The sequence below is a fragment of the Leucopleurus acutus genome, assembly GCF_964270905.1.
Source record: "Leucopleurus acutus genome assembly, chromosome: 17".
Lineage (NCBI taxonomy): Eukaryota > Metazoa > Chordata > Mammalia > Artiodactyla > Delphinidae > Leucopleurus > Leucopleurus acutus.
In genome coordinates this window covers 42,552,768-42,578,122 of record NC_139159.1, presented here as the reverse complement: position 1 = coordinate 42,578,122, position 25,355 = coordinate 42,552,768, and the positions used below count along the sequence as shown (strand labels likewise).

At 41.0% G+C, this 25,355-nt stretch overlaps 1 protein-coding gene across 1 annotated transcript; it reads left to right on the top strand.

The window, feature by feature from the left end:
• Positions 1 to 12,566: 12,566 nt before the first annotated feature.
• Positions 12,567 to 24,803, top strand: CCNE2 (cyclin E2; the record flags this gene model as incomplete). Its single annotated transcript, XM_082858449.1, is given in 13 exon segments — positions 12,567 to 12,570; positions 12,720 to 12,733; positions 12,737 to 12,759; positions 12,856 to 12,952; positions 13,040 to 13,093; positions 14,076 to 14,227; positions 15,497 to 15,632; positions 17,843 to 17,989; positions 19,273 to 19,368; positions 20,864 to 20,998; positions 22,953 to 23,064; positions 23,814 to 23,971; positions 24,626 to 24,803. Coding segments are annotated over 13 exon segments (1,242 nt in total). The 3' UTR covers positions 24,740 to 24,803.
• Between the last annotated feature and the right edge of the window lie 552 nt (positions 24,804 to 25,355).

Below are 25,355 nucleotides of genomic sequence, written 5' to 3'. Positions count from 1 at the left end.
GCTGTTCTTCCGCAAACTCGTAAAATGGAAGTAGGTTGACGGAAAATAGTTTCCAAAAAAAAACCCCAAAAAGTCAGTTTCCAAAAAAAACCCCCAAAAAGTCTGAGCCAATCATTTCCATTTTTTAGCTCAATTTAAAATTCACTAATCAAATACTTAAATCATTCATTCCATAAGTACTGACAGAATGTCCCCTGTTTTAGGCACTAGAGATACTTTAGTGAATAAGACACTGGAGGTCACTGATATCATGGAACTTGAAGATGTTCTTTTAACATCTGCATCAGAAAAGGAAATCTGGACATATAAATATTTTAGCAAGATACATAAAAGGTAAACAAGCTGTGTCCGGTATTGTAGAGATATGAATTCAACAAATATGTATGGAGCTCTTACTATGGTCCCAGACATAAGGACTAGGCACTGTTCTAGGTGTTGGGAGACTCAGCATTGAACAAGACAGACCAAGTCCCTGGCCTTTTGGAGCTTACATTCCACCAGAAGAACTGAATCAATCAGACTATCACTAATTATATATGGAAGACACAGCCAAAAACAAGTATGAGGCCGATGTGAGAGGTATGAACATAGTTCTGGAGCCAGAGTTTCAGGCTTCTTTTCCTAGCCACACTCAGTTTCCCCTTATCGAAACGGCAGGCACAATAAACTCTAACTTGCCCTCCTCATGCCTCATTTCTCCTTCCAACTATTCACCTTGGACAAGAAATTTCACAAACTTCATATGGTGTGTAGCATCACCCTCCCTCCCCGAACCAGCACAGGAAACCATACGTGCGGTTTAGCAGGTGCCTCAGGGAAGACCAGAAATGGCACAAGAGTCCAGAGGGTGGAGGTACAGCGATTCTCAGCAAAAATTCAACTCAGGAGAGTGCTCAGCCTGGGTGGGAATAGATGTGAGCAGGATTAAGAAGGAAGAAGGCAGGAATACTGGGAGAGGAAGAAATTAATCCATAAGTGCCTGGAGGACCCACGGGTGCAGCTTAGGAAAAAGAGGAGAGCAGGCTGGCAGGAAGGGGCAGAATGCCTGGAAACCAGTGGCTGGGGGAGCAACCAGGGGAGCTCCAGACTAGTTGTAGGAGCTCAGCTGAGCGAGGTTAGAATCCTAAATTGAGAGAAGGTCCCGTTACAGGTAGGTGCCGTAAAGTAAAGTACACACCCCCATACCGACAGAAGGAAGCCTTGAGCTGAGAAATGAGGAAAGCTCCCTTGTTCCTATCATGGGATTCTCTTGCCAATAGTTGTTTTAGAAAAATCCAACTCATTCCAAAATGATAAAAACTTATAACTCGGGCTTCCCTGGTGGCGCAGTGGTCGAGAGTCTGCCTGACGATGGAGGGGACACGGGTTCGTGCCCCGGTCTGGGAAGATCCCACATGCCGCGGAGCGGCTGGGCCCGTGAGCCAAGCCCGCTGAGCCTGCGCGTCCGCAGCCTGTGCTCCGCAACGGGAGAGGCCACAACAGCGAGAGGCCCGCGTACAGCAAAAACAAAAACAAAAACAAAACTTATAACTCAACATCCAATCAAAGGTATTGTAAGAAAAACATCCATACAAATGTACCGTCAGAAGAAAATCTGAAAAGGGGTAACAAAACCTCCCTGCAGACTAAGAGAACTCATCAGAGAAATGTGGCCACAAAGCAGAAGAAAATTTTAACCCAATATCCTATTATGAATTTCGAAATGTAACGAGGCAGTGGCAGCTATGCAGGGAGCTAACAAAGCAGAAATAACTCAAGGAAGGGACAGTCAGGTCAAGGAACGGAAGGTGACAGACAAGAGGAGGACAGGGAACAGAAATGGGTAGATTGACTAAATAAGTGTAAGAAAAATAAATACAAAACATTTCAGATACAAAAACCAAATTACAAGAAACACAAGAGAGAGGAGACACCACTCTAAGGGACACCATGGAAGATAAAAAGAATAGAAATAAAAGTGAAGAAGATAAAATGGGAATGAATAAAAGTCATTAGAGAGGGAGTGATAGGGAAGACAGGCAAAGGAAATAACACAAATGTAAAGTCAGAGCTCCTGAAGAAAAAACCCCAAAACAATGGAACAGAACAGATATTTTAAAATAAACTCAATTTTAAGTAGGGTTTGGAACTGGGATTGGAGGGAGAGCTAGGTCCAGGTCACAGACCTAAATTTAGGAGCTAGGTGGGGAAGGCAGGTCTGGAAGTCATGTGCAAGGCTGCGGTAACCGGGAGCAGGTCAGGGTGCTGTCTGCCCGGCCGTCCTACCTGGGGTCTCTCGCGAGCTTCCCCTGAACCGTGGCAGCCGCGTGAGTGAGCCAGAGTGGGAGTGAGCAGCTCTGCTCCCACAACTGGGCTCAGCCCAGTCTCCACCACCCGCAGAAGCAGAGGGCAGGGGCAGCACCTTAGATAAGGTGAACCAAAAACTACAGAGATTAATATAAGGAACATGTATCTAGCACCCAACTTTACAAAATCTTAACCTTTTACCATATTTCCTTCAGATGTTGTTTTTTTTTTTTGCTTCAGATGTTTTTAAGGAAATACAACTTTACAGATATAGTTGAAGCCAATCATGAACCCCTCTGATCCCATTCATCTCTCCAACCCCCACCTGAGATACCACTATCCTGAAACTGATTATTTTTGCAAAGCTTGCTTTTATGCTATTACTGCATAAGTATCCATAACTATATATAATATTTCTTTCACAAGCTTTCAAATTTTATATAAAGGTATCATACTGAATGTTTTGATCTAAAATATGCCCCCCCCAAAAAATTATGTTTTTGAAATTTATCCATGTTGATACATGTGGCTCTACTTGATTTTAACCGTAGCACAGCATTCCATAATATGAATACACCACAATGTATTTATGCATTCTTTTGTTTATGGGCCTTTGGAAAAGGTCTGACAGTTATCTTATAAAACTAAAGCATATACCTACCCTAATGACCCAGCAATTCCCCTCTTAGGTATTACCCAAAAGAAATGAATATGCTTGTCCACAAAAAAGAAAGAAGCCAGACACAAAAGAGTGTATATGTGAGATTCCATTTATCCATGTATATTTATATATATGGATATATATAAATATTCCCTACTACAGAACTAGTAAAACCAATCTATGGTGGAAAAAATCAGAATAGTGGCTGCCTCTAAGAAGATGGAAATGGGAATTAACAGGGAAAGGAAACTTTCTGGAAGTGACAGTAATGTTCTATAATTTGTCAGGAGTTTGGGTTACACAAGTGTATCTGTTAAGAATGTATACTTAGTGAGAGGGAGGGAGACGCAAGAGGGAAGAGATATGGGAACATATGTATATATATAACTGATTCATTTTGTTGTAAAGCAGAAACTAACACACCATTGTAAAGCAATTATACTCCAATAAAGATGTTAAAAAAAAGAATGTATACTTAATATTTGTACTTTTCATTGAAATTTTACCTCAAAGAAAAAAAAAAACTAAACAAATACTGAACAATAGAGAAAAGACAGTCTCTTCAATAAATGGTGCTGGGAAAACTGAACAGCCACATGTAAAAGAATGAAATTAGAACATTTTCTCACACTGTATACAAAAATAAACTCAAAATGGACTAAAGACCTAAATGTAAGACCTGAAACCGTAAAACTCCTAGAACAGAACATAGGCAGAACACTCTTTAACAATAAACTGCAGCATTTTTTTTTTGACCTCTCTCTTAAGGCAAAAAAAAAAAAGCAAAAATATACAAAAGATACCTAATTAAGCTTAAAAACTTTTGCACAGCAAAGGAAACCATCAACAAAATGAAAAGACAACCTACTGAATGGGAGAAAATATTTGCAAATGATGTGACTGATAAGCAGTTAATATCCAAAATATATAAATAGCTCTTACAACTCAATATCAAAAAAAAGAAAATTTTAAAAATGGGCAGAAGACTGAAAAGACACTTTTCCAAAGAAGATAGACAGATGGCCAACAGGCACATGAAAAGATGTTCAACATCGCTAATCATCAGAGAAATGCAAATCAAAATCACAATGAGATATCAACTCACACCTGTCAGAATAGCTGTCATCAAAAAGTCTACAAATAACAAGTGTTGGTGAGGATGTGGAGAAAAGGGAACCTCCTACACTGTTGGTGGGAATGTAAACTGGTGCAGCCACTATGGAAAACAGCGTGGAGTTTCCTTAAAAAACTGAAAATAGAACTACCATATGATCTGGCAATTCCACTGCTGGGTACATACCCAAAGAAAAAGAAAACACTAATTCAAAAAGGTACATGCAACCCCCCAACATTCATAGCAGCGTTATTTACAATAGCCAAGATATGGAAGCAACCTAAGTGCCCATCAACAGATGAATGGATGAAGAAGATGTGTATATATATACACAATGGAATACTACTCAGCCATAAAAATGAATGAAATTGTGCCATTTGCAACAATGTGGATAGACCTAGAGGGTATTATGCTTAGTGAAATAAGTCAGAGAAAGACAAATACTGCATTTTATCACTTATATGTGGAATCTAAAAAATAAAACAAATGAATATAACAAGATAGAAATGGACTCACAGATACAGAGAACAAATTAGTAGTTACCTGTGGGGAGAGGGAAGAGGAGAGGAAACTACTATGTATGAAATAAATAAATACAGGGATATATTTTACAGTACAGGGAATATAACCAAGACTTTATAATAACTTTAAATAAGCTATACAAATATTGAATCACTATGTTGTATACCTGAAACTAATATTAGAAATCAACTCTACTTCAATTAAAAAAAAACAAAACAAATATTGAAGTCTGTTAATGGGTAAGTGTATTGATAACCCCAACTTTTTTTTTTTTTTTGGAAATGCATCAAAAAATAAAATGGAATGATGGCTAGAAGAGGGATGGATAGATGGAGAGATCAAGCATAGCAAAATGTTGATGAAATTTAGGTAGTGAGTATATGGGTGCCCATGATAAAACCCTTTCAATTTTGCTGAACATTTAAAATTTTTATAATAAAAATTTCCCCCTACATTTTTACATTTAACTTGTCAAAAACCAACTCTTGACTTCATCATGCCCTAAAGCCACTTTTCCCTTCATGTTCCCCATTCCAATAAGTGACAAACGTTCATCTAGGTGCTCACCTTTGGGTTGTCTCCATCCCACACATCTTATCCATCACTACATCCTTTCAGCTCTACCTTCAACATATGTCCTGAATGCAACCCTGCAACCACGCCCTGCTCCAAGCTACCACAGTCTTCCACCTGGACCGACTGGTCTCCTAAGTGGTCTCCGTGCTTCTACCATCCCCGTTGGAATTTATTCTCCGTACAGCAGTCACGCGATCATTTTAAAACGCTTCCTCCTGCTGCCTCTTCTCCCACTCTGTCCCTTGCACACTCCATTCCAGCCATCCTGACCTCCTTGTTGTCCATTAACCATGCCAAGCTTCCCCTGCTTGGAATGTTCTTCCTCCGCATCCGCACGGCTTGTTCTCTCACTGCACAGCCTCTCTGCTCAGCGGTCACACCAGAGAGGTCCCTGAACATCTATCTAATATAGTACTTCGCATCACTTCCCTTACGCTGCCTGTATTTTTCCTCTGAGTTCTTATTACTATCTGACATGTTTGTTTTCTATGCCCCGCCCCCCATACTAGAATTAAGCTCCGAAGGGACAGGAATTTTTGTTTACCTTATTACATATTATGTCCTAGTGTTTACTGAATTAATGAATGCACCAGGTAAAATAGCGCCTCCTCTTCGAGTCCATCCCATATCCCTCCCTACCCGCTACAGCTTAAGTAGTCCCCTCTCTCCTGTTAGAATATTTTACCTTTTCCATAGTGCTCATTGATAGTTATTTGTTACACATCTGTTCTCCGTCCCCCACACCAATAGAATGTAAGCTCTTGTGGACTGTCCACGCCCTGCAGTTAACGACAACAGCGCCTGGCCCAGAGCAGGCTGAGCCAACCAGCTCCCCCCCTGCCTGTTTCAACCTCCACCCGGAGCTTCTGGATTTCCAACGCTGCCGTTTATCCCTGTTCTTTCTTCGCACGGTGGACTGTCATGAACCCTGTGGGGGGGCTGGACCGATCGTCTTTAGGGTGCCCTCTAGCTCTCACACCCTACGATGCCTTCCTTCTCAAGGGCCTCCCTCTGAGATGGCGGTCAAGGGCAGCTGCGGCAGAGCCAGCGCTCTCGGTCTAGTCTCAGTGGTGCTTCTGCAGCCTCCGAGGCCGGGAACAGTTCCGCCTCTAGAGGGCAGAGCTCAGCCGCGGCCCTGCTGGCCCGCTAAGGTGCCAGCTGCAAAGCTCTTTCAAGGGAGCGGTTACTGGAGTCTAGTTAGGAGGGCTGCCCCCAGCGAGCACACCTCTACTGCCCCCGCCACTCATCCCACAAAGGGCGCTGTGGTCAGCCAGGCCCCAGGCCCGGCGTGAGGGTCCCAGCGACGGAGGCGGCCCCCGCCCCCAGGAGCTGCCAGCAGCCTGGGAAGGGCAGTGGTGGCGGCAAGAACGAGAGGAGCGCGTTGGAAAGGGTGTAGAGAAGAGCCCTCCCTCGTGCAGCGCAGGACAGCTTCTACAGAAGGCATATTTGCGTATTAACAGATACCTGGGAGGTAGCTAGGGAAGACAGTGGAGGTGGGGAGGAGAGGTACAGGTGCAAAGGCCAGAAGTGAGAAGGCAGGGATGTGCAGAACAGCACCCAGGTGGACTTCCCGGGTTCGAGAGGCTCTGTGTGTTAAGTTAGGGTCTTTGGCCTTTAACCCAAAGTGATCCATAACAGGCCGGTGGCTGCGTGGGCAGATCTGTGCTTTAGAAAGAGAGCTTGGGAGATACACTGTAAGGCAGAACTGAAGGGGCAACACACGTCAGGAAAACCAGTTAGGAGATTACTGCACTAGTGGAGAGAATGGAGTCCTGAACTAAGGCAGAGGAAAAAAAAGAGAATTTGGGAATGATGTGATGGTAACTGGGGGCAGCACAGCGAGGGGGGGGGTGGGGGGCTGGAGCCAGACTCTACTATGGGACTCGGGCAAATTACGTTTGTGCCTTGGCTTCCCCATCTGTAGAGTGGGAGTGACAGTAACAGTACCTGGCTCACAGTGGTGGAGGATTACAGGAGTCAGTACAATGTAAAAGCTCAGAGCAGAGCTTCACATCTTACTCAGGAAGTGCTAACCGCAATTATGGAGCTCAGAAAAAAGAAGAAAGGAATGCCTAAGATGACTCCCAGCACTCTGGTTTGGAAACTAGGTCTGCAGTTCTCAAAGTGTGTTCCATGGATGTCTGGGGGTCTCAAAGACCCTTTCAGGGGGATCAAAAGGTCACAACTATTTTCACCATAAAATTAAGACATTTGTGTTTTTCACTGTGTTAATGTTTGCTCTGCTGACGAAAGTGCAATGGTATTTAAAACTGTTGGTGCCCTAGCACAGATCAAGGCAGCGGCACCAAACTACACTGGGAGTCATTGTACCACCCCTTGCCATGTAAATCATGAAGCCAGTTTACTGAAGAATGTCCTTGATGAGGCAATAAAAGGAACAGTCTGATGGGCAATCCAGTATTAAAATTTGGAAGGATTTTTCTCCTATAGCTGTGTTTTGGCTATTAGGGATAATAAGCAAGTCTAATCAAATGGGGGAAAAGTTTTATTCCTCTCCTATTACGTGAGAAATGCTGATTATCATTTAGCCACATTCATTTTTAACTTCAAATCAGCCCTATAACAATAAACAGGTATTACCCTGACCAAAGGTAGAACAACGTGAGCAACAAGATGAAGATATAAATAAATCATTGAATGACTTAATAAACGGGGGAGAAGAGACAAATCTCACACACAGAAGAATTCCAAATAAATTATGTAGATGTTTCACCCTAAAGGAGGGGGAGCATAACATTCCACTCATTAGGAGTGGGCTGCACACAGTGACTTCCTTCCAAAGAGTAGGTATAGTATGGAAAGGGTAGGGGATGGGGGGCAACTTTACAATGGAGAAATCTGACAAACACTACCAGGTGATCAAGGTCAACGTCAGCAGCCATAAACCATGATGATCGCATGGACTTTTGATATGATGTGATGAAAATGACACTTTACCTCTGTGATCTTCTTCCTCCAAACCCATAACCATCTAACCATGAGAAAAACTTCGGATAAATTCCCCTAGAAAGGTATCCTACAAAATATTAATATTTGACCAGTACTCCTCAAAACTGTCAATATCATCAAAAACAAGGAGAGTCTGAGTGAGAAAGTGTCACAGCCAAGAGGAACCTTAAGGAGACATGACTTCTAAATGTGGTATTGTATCCTGCCGCGGTAAAAAGACATTAGGGTAAAACTAAGGAAATCTGAATGATATATGGACTTTAATAATTATTATTAGCTTTGCATTATAATAATAATATAATGCATCGACATTGGTTCATATGGTAGCAAATGCACCCCACTGTCAATAATGGGGGAACTGTGCTGTGGTGGGGAAGGGTAGAGGACTACAGAGAAGCTCTGTTCTACCTGCTCAATTTTTCTGTAAATCTAAAGCTTTTCTAAAAAACAGTTTATTAATTTAAAAAATCCTAACATTAATTGGGAATAATTTTCATCCATCACTCTAACCTTACAGAATTAAAGTTCTATAATGGGATATCCTATCCATAATTCAATTCAGTATTTACCAAGGTCCTATTATGTATGCATGCCTCTGAACTGGTGGGTACTGGCTCTAAAAAAGATGAACAAAACAAGGTCCAAGGCCTAGTTGGAGATAAAACACATTTTATTTGGTAATTATTGTCCTGGGAGGTGAGCATGACTGAAAAGCACAGAGAAAGAGGTCTGGGAAGGCTTCACAGAGAAGGTATGGCACAGAAAAGGTGCAGAGACAAGAAATAACTGGGCTGGGCCTGATTTATTTTTTAAAAATCTGTCCTTCTAAGAATCTTTTTTTTTTTTCCTTTTTCCTGAAAATGAGAGCACTGTAGAGGCCAATACTTTATTTACCATGGTGTTTTAACTTTGCATCTTCAATGGAGAAAGTATACTTTAGAAAATGCCAAAGTTTCTAAAATTATTACAAGTATAAAGGGATTTCAAAGTAAGTGAATTTTAAAACTGGGATGAGTAGAAGAAGAGGGAGCTAAAAATGAACATATACAAATATGAAACAAAGACAACATATTGAAAGATGATACCTAAAGTAGGTACCCAGAAGGACAACTACAAGAAAACTCTGGGAAACAGCAATTTCATAATTCAGCTTCCTGTTTTATTCAGGATCCTTAAAACTACTTCTTAATCTCTATGGGTATAAATTAATAAGGGGGGTGGATAAGAGAGTGAAGATAGCACTTGGCATCTGCTCTATGACAGGTACACATGCAAGAGAGGGTCTCTATACACAGTATAAAATTTAATCTTTGAAACAACCCTTGAAACGAGTGTCTTATCTTTTCTAGAGGAAACGCATGCTCAGAGGGATCCAATAACTTACAGCCAGAGCAAGATGGGAAGTTCCCTCCATCTGAAAGGTAAGCACATGTTCTTTTTAGTCCCAGTTGACCAGTGACCAGGTACCTGTAATACGGCAGAATTCACTCTGTCCGTTTCCACACAAAGCAGTCTTGGGATTGTTTTTAATTTCTCCTTTACTAGGAGAAATTCATTTCATAGTCAACGGCATTGTCCAAAGAACACTTCTAATCACGGTGTCTCAGTTACAAGTAATCTACTAGTCGGCCCAGTGATGGGCATCAACACTGTAAGCTTGGTTTTCGGTTTGACTACCAAATTCATTCATGGAGGCCACCAGTTTTGCTTATGTTCAGGTCACCCGCGCTTGCTGGAAAGCCTCCCATTTCTTATTATCACGGTGTTAGCTCTCTAAGCTTTACACCGGAACAGCACGGCGTTTTGAGGTGACTACAAAAAAGAGCCAATTCACCCCTCCGAGAAAGCCGTCAAAGAATCATAAATAGTATGACGTTTCTTGGGACTGACAAGATTCTGGGTCTTTTCTGATTCCATGTCACCTTGAGCAAGACTCTTATTTCCTCATGCGTAAATTTGGGAGAAAATTACTTTGCCGGTGCCTCGAGACTGTGGAGGGAAAATCTTGAAAGAGGACTTTGCCCAAAGAGCACTCGTTATTTCTAGGCTCTGAGTCCCGCACGGGCGGCGCGACACAAAAGCGCAGGGCGGGGACCCCGGGATGGTCCCCCCGCCGCCTCCTGGTGCATCTCGGGAAGGGCTCCCGCCTGGGCCGCAACGCCGGGTCGGCGCAGGCGGCCCGGTTTCCCCGGCCTCTCCCAGCGGCTCACTCGAGTCAGGGCAGAGAGACAAACACGGCCTGCCCGCTTCCGGCCCGAGCTGCCGCGGGTTCAAGGAAGCCTTCGCAAGGCTCCTCCGCCCCGGGGGTCTTTGTTCCCGCCGACGTCCCCCAGCCCCACTGCTCCCGCCGCAAACCCAGTTTGCGGAGTATCAACGGCATGGAGATGTCCAACCTTGGTGCGCACTGGAGCGGGGCGTTAGTAGAGGCAGCGAGGGAACCCAAATTTTGGATACGGGGGAAGAGGAGGGAAACGCGTCGGACCGCCTCCTCCCATTACAGCTCGGAGGCGGTCGGCTCCCTCCCGCGCTGACGGCTCGCGCGGGCTCTGCAGGGCGCGCTGGCGGCGGCGGCGGCGGGGCGGGATCCGAGCCTGCACGTGGTGGGACCGTTCTCCCCGCCCGGCGTGACCCCCGGAGAGCCACTGTTCTCTGGCGGAAGGGGCAGTGCCACCCTCGGCCCCGCTCCGGAGAGGTGTTTACCCTTGGGGGCCCCAGAATTGGAGGTTGAGAGGAGAGAGGGAGCGCGCGGCTTGGCGCGAGCGTTTCCTGCGCTGGAACTGCTGAGTGGGAAGCCGCCAGGCAGTGGCAGGGCGGCGGGGTGCGGATGACCCACCCACGGGGAGGGTAACCGGCTCGGCGGAGAAGAGAGCGGGAAAACAGGGTTGATACGTACCTCGGTCGGCGGGCTGGAGCAAAGTGCACGACAGGCATCCCTGAGCATGGCTGCCCTGGGGTGCCACAGCCGGCTGCCGGTGGTCCCAGGGGACTAGGTGGCGCGCGGGAACACACGTGGCCAGCCGCGCGCCCGGCTGTGTTTACGTTCTGCAGCCGCTCCACGTTGTGCTGCAGTCCTCGCCTCCCATTGGCCAGCTCGCCAGCCAACGCTGCGCTCCTCCCGCAGGGGCGGTGGTCCCCGAGTCTCTTCAGAAAACCCGGGTTCTTGGAGGCCTAGGCGGGACAGCCAGGGTGCGCCAAGGCATGGCCACTTCCTAGCCACGCTATGCTCGCCCGAGCCGCCTCCACCTGGCCGTACGCCGGGGCCGGGCCGCGGCCTGACACCCCCGGCGTCCGAGAGTTGAAAGAGGGAGGGGACAGAAACTACTGGCGGGAGATGAAGCCGAGCGGCGGGGAGCCGGGCTGCGGAGGAGGAGCCTCTGCGAGACTCCCTCCCGCCGCACAGGCAGGTGAAGTTCAGGTGACCGCGGACCGAGGGCTTAGGCGAGCCGGCTGTGCGGCCCCTCGAGGTGGGCGGGCGCGGACTCACGGCAGGGCGCGCCGCGCGGGCCTGCGGACTGGCGCGCGGGGGAGGGGAGCGCACTGTCCGGAGGTGTCAGTCTGAGGCGCATGCGTGCGGGGCGGGCCTGGCCCGGCCTATATATTGGGTTGGCGCCGGCGCCAGCTGAGAGCCGAGCGGTAGCGGGTCTGGCGGTGAGGAGGTGCTTGGGCGTAGGGCGGGATGCGGGAGGAGAGAAAGCCCCCCCACCCCTCAGGGCCGATCCGTCCCGCGGGCGGGAGCCTAGGGGAGGAAAAGTGGGAGGGGTGAGAACTAGGCATCTGGGGGCGATGGGTCCCCGCGATCCGTCCCTGTCAGGACCCTTGGCAGGGGGCCTGGGAGGCGGCGGTGGATGGAGGGCTGCCCCTAAGTGGGAGGCCACGGAAAAGCCCCTCATTCTAGGGGCTTCTCTCTGCCATCCCCATTTGGGGAGCTATCCCGCAGGAGAGAGGATGGGGGTCTGGGTCTCCTTCACGGGGAGAAATTTCCCCCACAAGCCCAGTTTTCCCCTTTATTAATTGAACTCCCTTTCCATCACTCCCATCCCCCATCTGTAGTCGGGGTCCCGGTGCCCCTCCAAGCGATGGGCAGGGTCCGGTGGGGCTGGGAAGGAGGGAAAGCAGACTGAAGGACGTGACACAAGTTCCCTCCGCCCCCTGCTTCCCCGCCACCGCCGCTCTCCAAATTGGCGCGGAACCGGCTTCTCCACAGTGTTTCGCCTCCACAACCCCCTCTCCCCGCGGCTCGGGCAGGATGGGAGGGGGGAAGTAGGGGCGCTGCCCAAGCCCCACTCGGGCTGTCCGGGGGAGAGACTGCAGGACGCAGAAGAGACCCATCTGCCTCCCTGCGCTTTCCGGGCGCTGAGGGTGGTTTGCAAATTTCTGAAGACGCTCTCATCCGGGCTGTTCATTTCGTTGAGGAAATGCAGGCATGTGTCCAAAAGCATGAGTCCGAAATCATGCACTAATATACTGCATAAGTCATCGTGGTAAGACGGCTCAGGTCATCTCCTGAGGGACTTAGTTATAACCTCTGAATGGCACTTGGAGAGTATGGATGACAATGTATTTGACTCTGGTTTTTCCTCTCGCCTCCAGAGGTTTCATACACCTGAAAGAAGAGAATGTCAAGACGCAGGTAACGTTATTTGTCTTGGAAATATGTTTCAGAGTTGGCTGCTGCCTTTGAAATGCGTCACTTACTAATTAAACTTCCTTTTTAAAAACTCTATAGTAGCCGTTTACAAGCTAAACAGCAGCCCCAGCCCAGTCAGACGGATTCCCCACAAGAAACCCAGATAATTCAGGCCAAGAAGAGAAAAACGGCCCCGGTGAGTTAAGGGGGGGAAGAGAGAGAGGAGAAAGAGAAAATTCCTTGCAGGGACTTTAGTTTAACAATGGCCTTTTCTATTTTCCAGGATGTCAAAAAAAGAAAAGAGGAGGTCATCAAGAAACATCAGTATGAGATTAGGGTAATGCAGAACTGGGCTAGGTTTGGGGGAAACAAACGTAGGACAAAAAAGAATAGAATTGTGTTATTGCTTTGTGATAGGAAGGTTCCTCTGACACTTTTAATGCCCCTCGAGGTTAGCAGGAAGGCGCTTGTCTTTGGGTGGTTTTTATGTCCCTGAATCCTACTACAGCTACAGAGTAAGCCTTGACGCAGCTGGTTCCTCTTTGTAAATCCCTCCCTCTAGGAGCTGCCTGGTGCACCAGGGCCCGCCTAATCTGTCCAATGGACTGCTCTTTGTTCCCTCTCTGACTATAGTGGAGAGTCCTGATGGTTGCTCCTAGGGCATAAATAGGATGTGAGGTCACTGACAGACTGGCACCCAGCCCTTTGCCACCTATTCTTCCTATGTGTTGTACAGAAGACACTTTGGAAACAGTGGTTCTCTTTGAAACCAGCATTGACTGGCGAAAGTGTCCTTTAAGTATTTAAGTAATTGTTTCCACTTTTAAGGTCTTGTCTTCCTGTATTTGAAAGTAGTGGAAAAGGCCTTAACGAGTGTGGGGCGGGGGTAGCTGTCTATAAAACAAGGTGCCCTGGCCACTATTGCTAAATACAGAGGGAAAATTTTATAATCTTGAAAGTGATTAATATTTGACTACACACGTGTTTTGTTGTTTCTCCTCTCCCTCAGTACCTAACGTCTTGTATTTCCAGAATTGTATTTTGTATAAAACATCCTACCTGTTACTCTTTATGAAGATTGAAATGAGCTATATGGTTTATTTATTTGTCTATGTATGTCAGCTTAAATTAGCTTAAATATGTATTTAAGCTTAAATATGTATGTCAGCTTAAATTAGTCAGCAATGTTAGCTAATGACGGTGTTTGGGGAAAAATGTAGACTGTTTAGAAGTATTAGCTTTCATTTATAAAAGATCCAAGACAAAAGCTGGTTTGTCTATTTCACAAAGATATTCTTTTTATTTTTTTTAAATGACAGAATTGTTGGCCACCTGTATTATCTGGGGGGATCAGTCCTTGCATTATCATTGAAACACCCCACAAAGAAATAGGAACAAGCGACTTCTCCAGATTTACAAATTACAGATTTAAAAATCTTTTCATTAATCCTTCACCTTTGCCTGATTTAAGGTAAGAAAAATTTCAGTAATTTAATGTCAAAGATTAAAATTTACTGATGTAATATATGGTGCTATTTTGAGGTATTTTTTGCTTTCATTATTAGAAAAACTTGTAGAAAAACTGTTTTTTTACTTGTCTTTAAGCATATATTATTTTATCTGACAGTAATGCTATTTGCAAATGACATGGGTATTTAAAACATTGATTCTATAACATTATTTTCACTTGCTTGCTGAAGACTGTAAGCCTTATCAGAAGAACTCAGTCACCTTATTTATTTATGATTGACTGATTTATTTATTTTTGGCTGCGTTGGGTCTTTGTTGCTGCGCGCGGGCTTTCTCTAGTTGCGGTGAGCGGGGGCTACTCTTCATTGCTGTGCATGGGCTTCTCATTGTGGTGGCTTCTCCTTGTTGCGGAGCATGGGCTCTAGTGCACACAGGCTCAGTAGTTGTGGCTCACAGGCTCTAGAGCGCCGGCTCAGTAATTGTGGCGCAGAGGCTTAGTTGCTCCACAGCATGTGGGATCTTCCCGGACCAGGGATCGAACCCGTGTCCCCTGCATTGGCAGGTGGATTCTTAACCACTGTGCCACCAGGGAAACCCTGAATCACATTTTTAATGGAGTTTAAATAGTTTATCTAAATTGTTAACATGGAAGTATTTTAACATGTACAGCATTTTCATTTGATAGATCAGCTATTTTTCTTTCTTACCAAGCCTACTTACTAAGGTCTATACTTTTTCTAGTTAATGAATGACTAAGAGGTACAACTTATATAAAATGTGTAGTGTAATAATTTATATTTGGCTTTAATAAGCAAATTAATGGACTCATACATTTAAACTCACCAGTCTTCCTCTTCTCCATACTGTCCCACCTTAACCCCACTGTAATGTAGTGATGATCTATTTGGAGGTGATTGAGACTGTCTCTGCTGGGATCACATGCTTTAAATATTTACTTTTTTAGTGTTGCTCTTGAGAAAACATCGTTATCTTAAACAGGTGCCTTTGTAAATTATAAATAGATGGGGACTAGAAAGCACTCTTGAAATCTGTCAATTTAGATTTCATAGTCCAAGTTCTTGCTGTGTAATTTCATGCTAAAGAAATGGTTTCTAAAAGTAGCAATTTTTCCTGATTTACTTTAAGAGGTTGTCCTTTCAAATTCTAATTCAAAGTTGGATTTTAGTGTTTGAAAGTTAAGTTTACTCTATGTGAAACAGGTAGCTTGTGTATTATGTAGGTCACACAATTATTTTGCCCCTTTCCATAGCTGGGGATGTTCACAGGATGTTTGGCTAAACATGTTAAAAAAAGAGACCAGATATGTTCATGACAAACATTTTGAAGTTCTGCATTCTGAATTGGAACCACAGATGAGGTCAATACTTCTCGACTGGCTTTTAGAGGTACGTTCCAGCAATACAAATTTCCTTTTTTGTCTGTATGATGGAAAAACATTTAGACATAAATATGCTTTCCATGTGCCTTCATGGTATATTGCCTATTGCCAGGAGCCATTCTGGGGGGCTACTCACTGTAGTTGAGGATACCAAAATGGAAAATGACTGCTTGATAAGAGTAAAATCATGAGGACACAGCCACTAGGTCCCATACAACCCAAACCCAATTCAGAAATTGTGGTATCTGAGTATCGCTGTGTACTAGGCACTGTGCCTGGTGCCAAGGATACTCAAGATGAACAGAATTTGACAAGGTTTTGAATTTTGCTATGCAATGTAAAGAACCAGGACTAGGCTTCAGGACCCTCAGAAGTCCTTGTCTTCATCACCAAAATGAAATTATGATTTGGAATCCTAATTTCTATATCCTAAATGATAAGGAGGCTTTGAATATCCAGTAGCCCTAAGCCCTCAAGGCTCCACGTAGCTTGCTTTTGTTATCCCTCTATTCCTTTCAGAAATGAGCTGTACCATTAATCTAAAGGAATAATAGTGATCCAGAAGTCCCTAAATGCCTGTGCCCTAAATATCTGTGCCCTCTCTTGTTTAGGCCCATTCCCTTTCTCTGGATAATAATTCTGAAAGAATCTCTAAAATTATTGAAATGATTATTTATATTGATAACAAACTAATTTTACCCCAACCCCTGGATATTTGCTCTGTAGTTTCCCTGTCTTTAATATAGATAGAGACAATGAACTCCAAGGGGGAACTACCACAGGCTTTTTGGTGGAGAAACACACGGCAGAATAGATCTCAGAAGCTATAAGAAAAGTTCGTTAAGACTGCAAACTGTTGTCCTTTTGAGTCAGGTCATCTTATTCCTTATTCTGACTAGAAGGGAAGATTATGTTTCAATCGTGTGTACAAAAATGTAGTTGGATTTTGACTTTTCTGAATATCTAATGATCATAGATGCAACTTAAGCACAATTATGTTGATGTTATTTTATTTTGCCTTTTTATGTTACATTGATTTTTATTCAGTGGTTGTCTATCAAATTTATCCCTATTTTCCCTTAAATATATGATTATATATACAAAACCAAATATAATAAATCAAATCCAGCAGAGCATTAAACTCTACTTTGTCTTAGTATTTCTTTCAACCTAGGAATGCAAAAATGGTCCAACATTTGCAAATCTATTAATAGTTTAAGGGAGAAAAATCATAAGGTTATATATCATAGATGTAAAAGATATTTTTTGAAATTCAGTATACATTCCTGATTTTTTAATATGCAATAAACTAGGGATAGATTTCCTTAACACATTAAGTGTTTATTAGAAACTCATGTATGTCTGTCCCTCTGTTTCCTCCCTACTTCATGAAGTTATTTTGAGAATTAAAAGCTTTCCCTATATTAAGTGTGGAAATGACAGATACTACTTATTATTAATAACAATAGTGAAACATTAGGGGAATCCCATTATAGTCAGAAACAAGGAATAAGATAAAAATTTTGTCAATCGCCATTGTTATTCATTCAGTTTTCTTCTATAATTCTTAAATGATGTAAGAACATTGAAAGGAACAGAGTTGTCATTTTGTAGTTAAATATATATCTAGAATGATGAAGAGAATCAGTTGGAACTATTAGAGTATAAACTAAGCATAAAAACTTACCCATTTGGCATCAGTAAAAATTAGATGACATATATACACTATTGACACTATGAATAAGATAGATAACTAATGAGAACCTACTGTATAGCCAAGGGAACTCTACTCAATGCTCTGTGGTGACCTAAATGGGAAGAAAATCCAAAAAAGAGGGGATATATGTATACGTAAAGCTGATTCACTTTGCTGTACAGTAGAAACTAACACAACATTGTAAAGCAACTATACTGCAATAAAAATTAATTTAAAGAACATTAGAAGCTTAATAGGAAAAAAGTACTCAGCCATAGTCAGCAAGTGTAAATGTATCTGGGAATAAACACAGTAAGTCTATGTGAAAAAAACCTATAAAACTAAGAGGACTGTAATAGGTTTATCCTATTAGCATATGTTAATTTTTTCCCCCATTTTAGCTTTGGTATCCTAAAAAGCAAGTTGGACTTCAGAAAGTGTTCTGAAATCTGGTATGCTAAGAGGTAACTTTCTAATTTGGAGAAATTAATGGAATAATATTTAAATGGATTCTTCTCTAGGTGTGTGAAGTATACACACTTCATAGGGAAACATTTTATCTTGCGCAAGACTTTTTTGATAGATTTATGTTGACACAAAAGGATATAAATAAAAATATGCTTCAACTCATTGGAATTACCTCATTATTCATTGCTTCCAAACTTGAGGTAAGTTCTCAAAGTTTATCCATGGATATATTTACCACAAACTTTTTTTGTCTTAACCAATGCATTAATCCCAGAGAATACTATGTACCACTTTTGATATGTTAATCCTTAGGAAAGATGAGTGAGTTTTTTCCAATACATTTTCTGAACACTATGATTTGGGTGGAAGGATAATTATCATGGTTCCCTTCAAAGTATCTGAGCCTATTATAAGTCCCTGGTTTGATTCTAGAACTAGTATCTAGGTGAAATGTTCCATGGCTAACTGTGCCAAACAAAATGACCAACGCTGTCTCTCTATACCTAGTTATAGCACTTGGATTCAATAAAATGGTCTCTGAAACCTAATTAACCAATCAAATGCAATAAATGCTATGTTAGGTTAGAATAATGGTCTATATCCAGCCTAGTATTTTTATATCTGATGATGGTGCTAGGATAGAAGGAAACACCTTTCCTGCCTGAGATTTTCCTTCACACGATCTCAATCTACTTTTCTTAAATTCAACACATAAGGATATCGTTAGTACCTTCATCTGAAATTTTTGAAGCCTGTATTGTTTTGAGGGTAGAAGAGGGACTGTGAATCATGCATTAATTTCCTTAAGTGTATTTTTCTCCTCTTCCACATTTTTCTTTTGAGCCTTAAGGGCTATCCCCAAATTCTGCCAAATTTGATGAGTAAGTTTGTATTCAGTATATCCTTACCTGAAATCACATGGTGTGTTTCAGATACCTTTCTAGACTGAAATCTTGATCTTTAGCCTGTTCTCATCTGTGGCAACATCTCTTCTACTCCTCTGGTCATTCTAGTTGTTATTCTCTGAACTGTTAAGACAGACCTGTCATCAACGAAACTGCACAAATTATTGTTTGAATAACCATACTTTTGTACTAGGATAAAGTTAATGTTTTCAATTTCTAGACCTTATTTGTTGAGTATCTTGTTTTAGTCTGATATACTAGGCAATCCTAAAACAAGTTTGGCTTTTCGTTTTAACTAGTCACTGAAATGACTGGATAAAATAGTCTAATTGTTTATTAACTAAGATTCAAAATCAGTTCTATAAAAATGTTTCAATCAATATAGTTGGCTAATTTAGATACCCAGGTATGAAAAATATCTTTAAAGGTAAGGTTGCTTTGGCTATCGTAGAATTATTTTATTAAGATTTATAATCATTTTGTCCTTTAAAAATGAAGCCTAGATTGGTTTGTATATAATTCTTTTGTTTTAATCTCACTCTCAACTGTGCTTGATACTAATTAAATCTATTTTAAAGGAAATCTATGCTCCTAAGCTGCAAGAGTTTGCTTATGTCACTGATGGTGCTTGCAGTGAAGAGGATATCTTAAGGATGGAACTCATTATATTAAAGGTAATAATATATCTTTATTATTTCTAGTTGCAATTTAATAACTGTAATTTACTAAACTCAAAGACTACAATGTTAAGTAGTCAAAACTGAGATTTTAGTATTAGGATCCAGTTCTAAGATGGGAGGGGAATTTGCTTAACCTGTAAACTCTATTTTTCTGTATCTTTCAATTCTCCTATATTGAGAATATTATTTCTTAATTTAAAAGTGTTTAACAACACTTTCGAAACTTATACGTAGTTAGCATTATCATGTGTATATAAATGAATTCCAACAGTGATTCTCAAATCTTAGTTCTGATTTTCCACTTCTTCCAGCAGGTGGAGAATGAGAATTATTTCACTGCCTTTTTTCTTTTCTATATGCATGGGAAAGGCTTTTAATAGAAGGGTAGAGGAAAGAAGCATTAAGATGTTTAATTGGAATTATACTCCAATAAAGATGTTAAAAAACAAACAAAAAAAGAAGTAAAGAGCTAGTTGAAAAAAAAAAAGATGTTTAATTGGGCCTTGAATTAGAGATTAAAGGGTGAATGTTAGCTACCAGAAAGTATGTCATGAAATTTGAGCATCCTGGTTTTATAAATAGGACACAAGAAAACACAATCAATATGACTTTCATTTACAAGATTATCTATAAACTATATACATTATAATATAAATGTGTTATGTTTATAAACATTCAGATTGATAGCTCTGTAAGAATGGGATCTTGTTGGCATGCTGATATTGTTCTTTTTAAAAGAAATTTTTTTATTGAAATATACTTGATTTTCAATGTTGTGTTAATTTTAGGTGTACAGCAAAGTGATTCAGTTTTATATATATATATTTTTTCAGATTCTTTGCCATTATAGGGTATTATAAGACATTGAATATAGTTCTAGTAACAAAGTTATCCAGATTCAGACCTGAAGTATAGTATAAGGAGGATATATAATGGGAAGATGGAATCCTCTGGGTGGTCCTACAGGCATTAAGACTCTCTGTTCTCTCCTAATTATTTTTGACTTCTTATAAATGGTAAAGTCCCAGGGCTTCATGGAGAGAATCATAAATTAGCATTTGTCTTTTTTTTAGCTTTTACATGTTGAACAGAAGCCATTATAGATCACATAAAGAAAAAGTGTAGAATCAGTTCTTCAGAGATCTGAATGGAATTAGCTGTGGAGTTATTGAATAAAATTAAAAGGGCAGTTTCAATAAAGAATACGTTTGGAAGATGAGGGGCTGCAAGAAATTAGAAAAGTAGGAATGAAAAATAGGTCCAAGGAACTTTGTCAATAAAGATAACTAGAGAATAATAAAGGGGTCTGTATCAATAATAGACTAAAACACAAGCAGCTTTAGATTGTGAGTTATCTATAAATAGTTATGAAAATAGGAAGAAATATGCCCAAAGCAAAAAGTTTCTTAAATGACTATTTAAGGAAGTACCTGTATAATGTGGTATATATACCTACATTTATTAACAGGCATTTTAATTTCATTAACAGGCTTTAAAATGGGAACTTTGTCCTGTAACAGTCATCTCCTGGCTAAATCTCTTCCTCCAAGTTGATGCTCTTAAAGATGCTCCTAAAGTTCTTCTACCTCAGTATTCTCAGGAAAAGTTCATTCAGATAGCTCAGGTACTGATATTTTTATTGAATATTTGCTAATGTTTTTAATTACAGGTTTTGTTTAGGGTATTTATAGTGCTAAATAGGCTACACAACAAAATGACAGCATACTGAATTAAATTCATTCCTTAATTGACTAGAACAAAACTTCTGATGCATAAAATTCTGTCCCCAATATTTACATTGCTTACTGAAAATTCTAGAAAACAAAGTTTTAAAACTTGCATTTAAATATATTATGAGCACTTTTTACTCTTTAGGAGTATGAGGTAGAGAGTTAAATACCTTTTTTTTTTTTTTTTTTTGCGGTACGCGGGCCTCTCACTGCTGTGGCCTCTCCCTTGCGGAGCACAGGCTCCGGATGCGCAGGCTCAGCAGCCATGGCTCACGGGCCCAGCCGCTCCGCGGCACGTGGGATCTTCCCGGACCGGGGCACGAACCCGTGTCGCCTGCATCGGCAGGCGGACTCTCAACCACTGCGCCACCAGGGAAGCCCTAAATACCTCTTTTTGATGTAACATGGAGAAAGGTATTTTTCAGCCAGTTGTTTTAGGTTTTATAATAGTATGAAATTATTCTGTAAAATTATCTTACACTCATATTTGAATACACAGGGAACCTATTTTATGTGTTAAAATTAAAATCACCTAATTTAGTTATAACATTATTTAAAACTTTTAAGTTTAAATTAAACTTTCCTAGGCCAGTGTATAACAAATATTCTAAGAAAGTAATTACAGGAGGAGGGTACCATTCTTTCCTGCCTGCTTCTCATAAGTAGGATCTTAAGGCTGCTGTACCTGCCATATATAAGTGAAGAACACCCAGATTCTTATTCTGTGTAGGATGTGAAAATCTTACACATGGAATTGAAGAAACTGTGGTACTCTGGGTGGGTTTAAGTAACCTACGTTGAAATTCAACTTGTGTTTTAGTAAACTCATTATGAACACTAAAACTGGAGAACCAGTAAATACATTAGAATTGGTTCATTTTGTAGAACTTTCTAATGAAGTCATATTAATTTTTTCCCTCAGATTTCCTAGCATCCCAGATTATCCTAGGCAGCTAAACGCTTTTGATAGGGCAAACCTTTGATAAGCTGATAAACAGTGTGGAAAACTTCTAGAGGTATATAATAGTAATAATTCATTTCCAACTCCTCTACTCCTGTTTCTGTCTTCTGGACCCATGGGGACAAAAATAAGTTTTATTTCACTGGACAGGTATCACCTCAGGCCTCTGAAATCTAACCTTTTTACATAATTTCACTGATCGTTGTTCAGATCTCTTATTGCCTGGATTGTACTACCTCTCAACTCATCTGTTTAGAAACATGTTCCCTTCTTGTGTTTCTGCTTCACCACAGTCTAAGGGATTGTTCTTAAAATGTGATTTCCCTGATTTAAAATCTTCTAGTAACTTCAATAATCAGTCAGAACTTTAAAGTTCTGACTTCTTAAAGACCCTTTATGATCTAACCTAGGCCATGCCTCTCCAGCAACCCCCTATTTTAAAATAATGAAGGAAAGATATTCCTTATGTCATATTTTTTACCTTATGTGTTCTGACTTGAGTTCCAAAGAAAAGTAATCCTTTCTCATTTATCTTTGTAAATTCTGTTTCCTATATCTAGAACACTCTCTACCTCCCAGTCTTCCTGGCTACCTTGTATTTTAAGACTCATTTAAGCAGAAGTCTTCCCTGTCTTCCCCACTGTGGATCAGGTGCACTTCCTAATAGTACACATCATGCTATATCGTAACAATCCTTTACTTGTTTATTAACAAGATTGAACTTCCTGCAGGGTGGCAGCTTATTTCTCTTTGGACCCCTGTAGTTTTAGCAATTCTTGGCATATGGTCCACATCATAAGCAATCTAAAATGTTAGCTGACTGATGTTTAGTAGTGACATGTAGTACTCATCCTTCTCCTAAATTCTTATACTTTTTCCTCTGTTAGCTTTTAGATCTGTGTATTCTTGCCATCGATTCATTAGAGTTCCAGTACAGAATACTCGCTGCTGCTGCCTTGTGCCATTTTACCTCTCGTGAAGTGGTTAAGAAAGCCTCAGGTAAGACAGTATATTTTGTTCTCTTCTTACCCATTCACAAATTTTAAAGGGACTATTTTGAACTTAGCATCCTGCTAAACAAGAATTTAAAATTTTAATGGAAAAAAGCAGTTTAGCGATTATCTTCCCTTCTATTAGAAGTACTTTCTAATCCTCTATATATATCCACAAACAAAAAATAAGGTCAAATGGAATTTAAATCCAGTTGAAGTTAGTCAATATAATTATAGCTCCGCATTAAAGAGTTCTTTGGGTTTTGACAATTTCAATTTCCTATGTAGCAGGTACTGGCTAAGAAGCTCTAAGTCTTTTTCTCCCTCAAAATAGTCACATTATAAACATATTTGAGAGTGATAGTGTGTTTTGACTTGCTAAACTTGTTTTAATTTTTTTAAAGTATACTTGATTTACAACGTTGTGCCAATCTCTGCTGTGCAGCAAAGTGACTCAGTTATACATATAGAGACAAGCTTTTTTTATATTCTTTTCCATTATGGTTTATCACAGGATATTGAATATAGTTCTCTGTGCTACACAGTAGGACCTTGTTTATCCATCCTATATACAGTAGTTTACAGCTGCTAATCCCACATAAACTCATTGATTTTGGTTTATATTATGTGCTTGTTTTGGTTTCCTTTTTTACATGAATTTTAAATTAACTATCTTTAAATTTTGAAGCACAAGCAAATAAGTAGGCATATGTTTCTGATGTAACCTTCACATTTTTCTAACTTTTCTTTATCTAGGTTTGGAATGGGACAACATTTCTGAATGTGTAGACTGGATGGTGCCTTTTGTCAGCATAGTAAAAAGTACTAGCCCAGTGAAGCTGAAGGTTTTTAAGAAGATTTCTATGGAAGACAGACACAATATACAGACACATACAAATTATCTGGCTATGCTGGTATGTTTCTTTCTTGTAGTTTTTTGGTCTTACTATTTGGTAAGTCACTGAAACTGATAGTAAGGATACTACGGAATAATATTTCAAGCAGTTATATAAGATGGTAAGGGACAGAAAGTTTCAATGGGCACACTGATTTCAAAATGTAGAAAAGCTGGGCTTCCCTGGTGGTGCAGTGGTTGGGAGTCCACCTGCCGATGCAGGGGACACGGGTTCGTGCCCCGGTCCGGAAAGATCCCACATGCCGCGGAGCGGCTGGGCCCGTGAACCATGGCCGCTGAGCCTGCACGTCCGGAGCCTGTGCTCCGCAACGGGAGAGGCCACAACAGTGAGAGGCCCGCGTACTGCAAAAAAAAAAAAAAAAAAAAAAAAAAATGTAGAAAAGCTAATAAAATAACTTTGAAGTCAAAGCAAGATTTATGAAGTGTCTCAAGATTAATGCCAATAGTCCAGGTAAGAGTTTTTAAAAATACAAGTTGCAGGCAGTTGAACCTCTAAAATATGACTAATCACAGTTGCAAACACATAAAGAGAGGATTATATTAGGCCTAAGTAGTCTCAAATTAGTACACAGAAGTCTTGTTTGACTTTGTTTTACCATATCAATGCTTTATCTTAGCTGTTAATCTCTGCATGATTTCTTCACATGTACAGGATGAAGTAAATTATATAAACACCTTCAGAAAGGGGGGACAGTTGTCACCAGTTTGCAATGGAGGCATTATGACACCACCGAAGAGCACTGAAAAACCACCAGGAAAACACTAAAGTTAACTGAGCAAACAAGTTGGAAGTGATGAAGTGCTGCGTAGCATTTCATAGAACTTAACTACTTAAGTCTTACAGGAAAATAGTGCTGTGGCTGTCCTGGCTGATTCAGAAGTTTCACTGGCATTCTCTGATTTAAAAAACCACTTTAAATTGGCACTAAGGAGGAAATTTAATTCCTATATTCGCTGTTTAAAGAAACAGCAGGACTTGTTTACAAAGATGACTTCATTCCCAACACTGACTGGATAGAAGCCAGCCATGATTCATGACAAGAATTTCTTTGATACGGTGTTACTATGTTTATCTTGATAAACTAGGAATTTCATCATTGGAGTTTTTGACTAGATAAGTGCTACCTTACAGGGTACATTAAGTGATACAGTACTTTGAATCTAGTTTTTAGATTCTCAAAATTTATAAACTCTTAACTAGTGCAATTTGGTTCTTGAAAATAAAATTTAAACTTGTTTACAAAGGTTTAGTTTTGTAATAAGGTGACTAATTTATCTATAGCTGCTGTAGCAAGCTATTATAAAACTTGAATTTTTAAAAATGGTGAACTTTAATCTGTTTGACTATGTTTATTTGCCTTGCCATAACATTTTTAACCAGT